Raw genomic sequence first — 7,187 nt, forward strand, 5'->3', positions numbered from 1 at the left:
ATCTGTATTTCAGGGTTGGTCATCAATACAATTGTTTTTTGGAAGTATCATTTCCCCCTTGCTGCCCTCCCAGGTAGCCCAGGTATTGAGAGGACTAAGCACTAAGGTGACATTTTAGGCTTAGCCAGGATGTGGGAGAAAATGTGGGGGCAGGATGAGACATTCTTAGAATCCCTAAAATTATAACATGTAGGTATGGGCCCCTTCAATCTACTGCTCAGTACCAAACAACGAATCCAGAGGAAAATTGTTTTCTAAGAGTAGGTTTTACACACTTTCCATTAAGAAGTAGTGTTATTCAGGGAGATCAGCTCAGTGCTTTGTGACCACATGGGGAGGGTGAGAGGGAGATGCAAGAGGGAGGAGATATGGGGATGTCTGTATATGTATAGCTGATTCACTTTGTTACACAGCAGAAACTAACACACCATTGTAAAGCAATTATACTTCAATAAAGATGTTAAAAAAAAAGTAGTGCTATTTAAAAATTATAATAGCTGCTATTTGGGAATATCGTTATCATAGATTTTTTTCCTATACTTACCAAATTTTCTGTAATGTAGTATTTGCTAATAAAAATTAGTTAGACAGATAGATAATCTGAAAACACTGGTATCTGATTAAGCCATTTTAAGGGATAGATAAATTATTTTAATTCTAAAGTTCTGAATACCCATTTCTCAATAACAAGGTAGACCTCTGAAAATGTCATCACGCTAGCATTCAGCATCCTAGCACCCCCCCCATCCCTTCACTCAACTAATTTAATGTTGTATCTATCAATCAGCATCCAGTCAAAGACAGGAATCATACCAGTAATTTGACCAAAGAGCATTTACTACAAAGAATTATTAACTAGTCAAAGGGGATTAACTGTCTAAGGGAGTAGGAAGCAGAGGTAGGAAGAGGCCTCTAGACTGAGGCAGAGCACCCGAGAAGGAACACACCTGGAAGAGGCCCTCCCTCCCAAGGCTGAGATTCAGACCTCTTACAGAGGGTGACTGCAACCCACTGGATGGTCAGGAAGTTTGCCGAGGTGAGGCCCTTGGGGGCTGGTGAGCAGGAAACTGCCTGCAGGGGTACCAGTGAGACCCACAGGAGGGTGGGCACCACTCGGTCTCCACACAGCACTGTCAGGTCATCCCAAGGAGCAAAAACAAACAAACAAACAATAACAAAATTCTGGAACCAGAATGAGAAGCCCCTGCCTCTTCCTGTGATTCTCAGAGCCTTCTACATCAGCTGGCAAAGGAGAAATGTTTATAGGGTTCAGCTGAAGGATCACAAAGCAAGGCAAGGAAGGGTGGGTTAGGAGCTGAAAGGCAATAAATTACTAACGGGTGCACCGCATCCTTTGCTTGCTTTTTTTTACTGAGGGCCAATGTAACATGAAGAATATTTCTGCATCTCCCGTAAAATTATTAATAAAGTCATCGCCCAGTGTGTTTTCCAACCTCCCTAATATAAGAACTTAGTAACAAGAAAAATATGAGATAATGAGTATAAATTATTGGACCTAATCATTTGCTGCTTCATCTTGTCACAGCTCATCTTGTCAGTACAGCTTTCTCTGACTATCCTACGTAAAATGTGAACCCCCAAACCACCCTGGCCCTTCCTAGTCTCCTTCCCTGCTTTGCTTTTCTCCACAGAACTTCTCTCCTACTACCCTACAATTTACTTACTTATTTTCTTTTTGTCTGTAATGTAAGTCCCATGAAGGTCAGGATGTTTGCCTACTGATGTGTCCCCAGCACCTGGAACGGTGCTGGGCACATGCCAGGCACTTTACAAACATTTGTTGAATAAATGAATTGAATAAATGCGTGATCTACATGTATGGGGGAATGAGAGTTATAACATGACAGTTTCCTAGACTGAAACTGGGATTGAACTTGAAGAGACATTTTTCCAAAGAAGACGTACAGATGGCCAACAGGCACATGAAAAGCTGCTCAACATCATTAATCATCAGAGAAATGCAAATCAAAACCACAATAAAATTATCATCACCTCACACCTGTCAGAATGGCTATCATCAAAAAGGCCACAAAAAACTAACGTTGGTGAGGATGTGGAGAAAAGGGAACCCTCCTACACTGTTGGTGGGAATGTAAATTGGTACAACCACTGTGGAAAAGAGTATGGAGGTTCCTCAAAAAACTAAAAATAAAACTTCATATGGCCCAGCAATTACACTCCTGGGTATATATCAGAACAAAATGAAACCACTAATATGAGAAGATATATGCCCTCCAATGTGCACAGCAGCATTATTTACATTAGCTAAGATGTGGAAGCAACCTAAGTGTCCATAAACAGATGAATGGATAAAGAAGATGTGGTGTGTACACATACAATGGAGTATTAGCCATAAAAATGAATAAAATTTTGCAATTTCCAACAACATGGATAGACCTAGAGAGTATTATGCTTAGTGAAATAAGTCAGAGAAAGACAAATACTATATCCTATCACAAATACTATATCACTTACATGTGGAATCTAAAAAATAAAACAAACTAATGAATATAACAAAATAGAAAGGTACACACGGATGTAGAGAACAAACTAGTGGTTACCAGTGGGGAGAGGAAAGGGGAGAAAGGGCAAGATAGGGGTAAAGGATTAAAAGATACAAACTATTATGTATAAAATAAACAAGCAACAAGGATATATTGTACAACAAAGGGAAATATAGCCATTATTTTCTAATAACTTTAAATGGAGTGTAATCTATAAAAATACTGAATCACTATGTTATATACCTGAAACTAATATAATATTGTAAATCAACTATACTTTAATTTTTTAAAAAACTGGGATTTAATTATAGTAATAAAGAGGAACTCAGACGCTCAAAGGTAAGGTTTGTGAGCTACATGCCAAAGCCACAGCATGTGGTGACGTTTCACCAATAATGATGACCCTATTACAGTTCCAGATATTAGAATGGTAAATAAAACTTTCCTCTTGCCTCAACTTCAGACCTTTAAACCATTCCTTCCTACCAATTTAGAATTTTCAAGAATCCCACAGTCTTAGAGATCTAATACACAGTACAGTGATTATAGACAACAAAGCTATATTATAAACATTAAAATTGCTAAGAGAATAGACCTTAATTGTTCCCACCACCAGAAAAGTTGATAATTTTGTTAGCTAACACTATCATGGCAATCATATTGCAATATAAATGTATCAAATCAATACGGTACACCTTAAACTTACACAATGTTATTTGTCAATTATATCTCAATTAAAAAAAAAAAAGAATCCCATGGTCTGGGTGTGGATAAGCAGAATGCTGGGAATCAAGCTGAAATAAAATAATTCAGAAAGTGAAGGCCATACAAATATCAGGAAGTTAGGGTGATCCTGAACTTACCAAACAGTGCCTTCTTTAGGAAACTTCAAATTTCACATGATTCTGTGACACAGATGAGGCACCTGCCTGCTGCCATTTTCCTCCACTTACCATATAATGCAGTGTGTATGTTCATGGGGTTTTTCAAGTTTCAAAGTTTGACTTGACCCTCAGTCCCCTGCCTGGGACTGACTAGTGAGTATCAGGCAATAAAGCACCACGAGCCACCATCACTTACTCCGTCAAAGTTCTGGGGGTACTGGCGTGGCTACAGATAGCCCAGCCGCAGGGGGCTGAGCCCCAGGAGGAAGAAGCAGGGCACGGTGGCCCTCACTCACTCACAGAAGCCATACTGGGGGGTGGTGGGCAAGCCTTGCTGGGAAACATTCACAGCCAGGTTCCCACCAGCACCAACCCCTCTCAACCCCTCCATACGAAGGAACATCATGAGTTTCTCTCTGAGTTAAATTTAATGCTCGATCACATATTTGTCCAGGCCCTTTTAATGTTTATTTTTCCTTTCCCTTAATAGTTTCCTCAGTTCTATTTCTATTTTGGCTGGTCCACATTCTGCACCGACTACCACCTCAAACATAGCTTTGGCATTAACAGATGTCGTTTAACCAGCGAAATGAACGCTAAGCCAACATGCAAGACTAGTCCTCAAATTAGGTCCATCCCAGGTACAAAGAATTGATCCAGGAGAAGTTCATACAGATTTTCCAGTTATTTCAAGTTCTTTTTCTCAGTTTATCTTTCTTCCAAACCGCCCCCATCCCCTTCCTCCTCCCCACGCCCTCCTCCCACCACTCCAAATCTGGACTCTCAGCTTCCTTTCTCTCTGGCCTTAAACCTCACCCCACCCCAGCCTCAAAGAGGAGTTGAACTTGTTCCCCTCACATTCTCTGCACGTGACTTGATGGAGCCTCTGCATCCTCACCACGGAATTTTCCTGTGCTGGGCCCTCCTTCTAGGAGGAGGGTCAGCTCCTAACATCCTGCCTAACTCCTTGGTTCCCTCACATCGATTTCCCCCAGGCACTGGTACTGAGGCTCCGTCTCTGCACCACCCCCTTCCCAACTGACATCACTCTGTGGCTTCCACTGTCCCCAGAGCGGACCCTACTGGGGCCCCATTCCTCAGACAAAGCACACAGCGTCTCTCAAAAGGGACAATGAAAACCCAAGCAGTGGTTCTCACTGCAAGTTCTTGAAGCCGCATATGCTAATGCTGATGAAATGCTACATGGGAGCGTCAGACCCCTGGGCCTGGACGCACAGTCATCGTATGTGACACTTCTCTCCTCTGCTGCTAGCCACTACCTGCTCAGAGTTACACGTCAGAGCACTTTCCTATCCCTCCCTCAGTATCACTGAGAAGCAGCAGTAACTTAGTTCCCTTATCTAGGGCAGCCAGCAGGATGGCCACGGGGAAATCAAAGGCGGGGTACGGGGTGGGGGTGGAAGCAGCAGGAGAAAACAACTTCCCAGTTTCTCTTTGCAGCTTAAGAAACTCTCTGGGGGTCTGGGGGAGCTTTCAAGTTGCTTTATTTTGGTTAGTCCCTGAGATGTGTGACTGGTGGAACACAGCCACCAGGGGGATAAACAGTGGTTTCTCTTGCCCCTCAGGGTCAGTGGCCAGCTGTTCCGAAGGAAGCCAGCCTTTCAACTGGCCCAGACGGTTCCCACAGCAACTCGGATGGTAGGTCAGGAGGCCATACCCTCCCCGCCTAGGAACTCGGTCAGTGGTAAGTCTTCGATGTATTTAACCAGTTATGTCCATGTTAATGCTTAGGGTGGTTTCGCTTTTGCAAACATTTATTTATATCCTTCAAGAGAAGAACTCAGACCTCTCCGCCAGTCACAGGAAGCTGTTACGGGGGGTGAGTAAACTTTTTAAATGCACAGAAATTGTGACTGACACCAATTTTGTGAAACTAAACCCCGGTACCTGGTTCTCTTTAATTGTGTTTTTTCCTACATGGCTTCAGGTAGGCAAGTCTTGTTTCTACCAAGAGAATGAAGTTATATGAAGAAGGGTAATGCTTACTTTTGTCTGCCTGTGGTAGCTCGCATACTACTAAACACCTAAGTGCTTAATGAAGGGATGAATCATAGCAGCTGCTCTCAGGATACAGGGGCGTGTTAAAGAAATGTTTATTCTCAGTCTTCTGAGTTGAAGACCTGCTCTGGCTAAAATCAGACACCAGAAAAGGGCAAGTATGGCTGCCTGGGCTCTAGTCCTGTGTGCCGTTTCCTCCAGGACCGCACAGCTGTATGAAGGGAAAATCATCTTTCATTTCTCCACAGGGCAGCCTGAAGATGGCTAATTACACGTCCGCACCAGAGGATGATTATGATGTCCTCATAGAAGACAATCTGAGTGACAGCGACATGGAGTCATGCACCCCGTACGAGCCCAAGATGCTCTCAGCCCAGCTGGTGCCCTACCTCTACACCGCGGTGTTCACGGCTGGCCTCCTGGACAACATCTTGGTTGTGCTTATCGTCGTAAAATACAAAGGACTCAAGCAAGTGGAAAATATCTATTTCCTCAACTTGGCAATTTCTAACTTGTGTTTCTTGCTCACCCTGCCGTTCTGGGCTTACACGGCCTCACGTGAGGGGGTTCTTCGTGACCCCCTGTGTAAAATTCTCGTGGCACTCTACTCCATAGGCCTGTACAGTGAGGCATTTTTCAATGTCCTTCTGACTGTGCAAAGGTACCAGGAGTTTTTCCGCATGAGAAGGCTTTTCTCGGCCTGCAGGATGGTGGCTGGCAGCATCTTCACAAGTGCTCTGGCGTGGGTCACAGCCATTCTGGTCACTCTGCCTGAACTTGCTTTTTACAAACCTCAGATGGAAAGCCAGAAATACAAGTGCTTCTTTACCAGACCTCACTTCCTACCAGCTGATGAGACATTCTGGAAGCATTTTCTGACCTTAAAGATGAACATTTTGGGATTTCTTTTGCCCCTGTTTTTTTTCGTATTTTGCTACGTGCGAATGAGGAAAACACTAAAGTGTGGCGTGAGGAACTGTGACCTTTTCAAGCTTGTTTTCACCATAATGGTTGTTTTCCTTCTGATGTGGGGACCCTACAATATTGCACTTTTCCTGTCTGCTTTCAACGAACACTTCTCCCTGCATGGCTGTGAGAGTAGTTACAACCTGAACAGAAGTATCCAGATCATGAAAATCATCGCCACCACCCACTGCTGCATCAACCCTCTCCTCTACGTGTTTCTCAACAAGGCATTTAGGAAACACCTCTGCCACTTTTGCCATCTGTGCAGTGACACCGCACCTCAACCCACTGAGGAACCTGCCCAAGGCACATCAAGGGAAGAATATCACCTTTCCACTTAAATGTAAACTAGCTCCTACCAAAGGCGGGATAAATAAACAATAATTTTTCCCTCATTGCATTGTTTTGTGCAATAGTTTTTACACATTTGTACATAAAATAGGCTCCAGGAAGAAAAGGGGGAGATGAAGAAACATTCACCAAGCGCTGAATTTGTCTCAGGCGCTGTGCTAGGTTCTTTTTTTTTTTTTTTTTTAATTTTATAGCTACTTTTATTTTTATTTATTTATTTTTTATTTTTGGCTGTGCTGGGTCTTCGGTTCGTGCGAGGGCCTTCTCCAGTTGCGGCAAGTGGGGGCCACTTTTCATCGCGGTGCAGGCACCGCTCTTCATCGCGGTGCGCGGGCCTCTCACCACCGTGGCCCCTCCCGTTGCGGGGCACAGGCTCCAGACGCGCAGGCTCAGCAGTTGTGGCTCACGGGCCCAGCCGCTCCGCGGCATGTGGGATCCTCCC

General features: G+C 43.8%; 1 protein-coding gene across 3 annotated transcripts; it reads left to right on the forward strand.

Annotated features, from left to right (window-relative positions):
- Positions 1 to 4,846: 4,846 nt before the first annotated feature.
- On the forward strand, positions 4,847 to 6,784 carry CCRL2 (C-C motif chemokine receptor like 2). Of its 3 annotated transcripts, none has more exons than XM_036869425.1 (2): positions 4,847 to 5,114; positions 5,677 to 6,784. In XM_036869425.1, exon 2 carries the CDS (start codon positions 5,689 to 5,691, stop codon positions 6,733 to 6,735), a length of 1,047 nt encoding a protein of 348 aa, XP_036725320.1. In that variant the 5' UTR covers positions 4,847 to 5,114; positions 5,677 to 5,688; the 3' UTR covers positions 6,736 to 6,784. The 3 variants fall into 3 exon arrangements, with proteins under 3 accessions (XP_036725320.1, XP_036725319.1, XP_036725318.1); XM_036869424.1 differs by having other exon boundaries at positions 4,953 to 5,107; positions 5,677 to 6,756; XM_036869423.1 differs by lacking the exon at positions 4,847 to 5,114 and adding an exon at positions 5,150 to 5,249 and having other exon boundaries at positions 5,677 to 6,756.
- Positions 6,785 to 7,187: the final 403 nt, after the last annotated feature.

Source organism: Balaenoptera musculus, chromosome 11 (assembly GCF_009873245.2).
Source record: "Balaenoptera musculus isolate JJ_BM4_2016_0621 chromosome 11, mBalMus1.pri.v3, whole genome shotgun sequence".
Taxonomy (NCBI): Eukaryota; Metazoa; Chordata; class Mammalia; order Artiodactyla; family Balaenopteridae; genus Balaenoptera; species Balaenoptera musculus.

Coding starts and splice junctions, on each gene's coding strand:
- CCRL2 (XM_036869423.1), top strand. CDS start 5,154: ATGCTTAGGGTGGTTTCGCTTTTGCAAACATTTATTTATATCCTTCAA. Junction 5,250..5,676: donor ACAGGAAGCTGTTACGGGGG/GTGAGTAAACTT, acceptor ATTTCTCCACAG/GGCAGCCTGAAGATGGCTAA.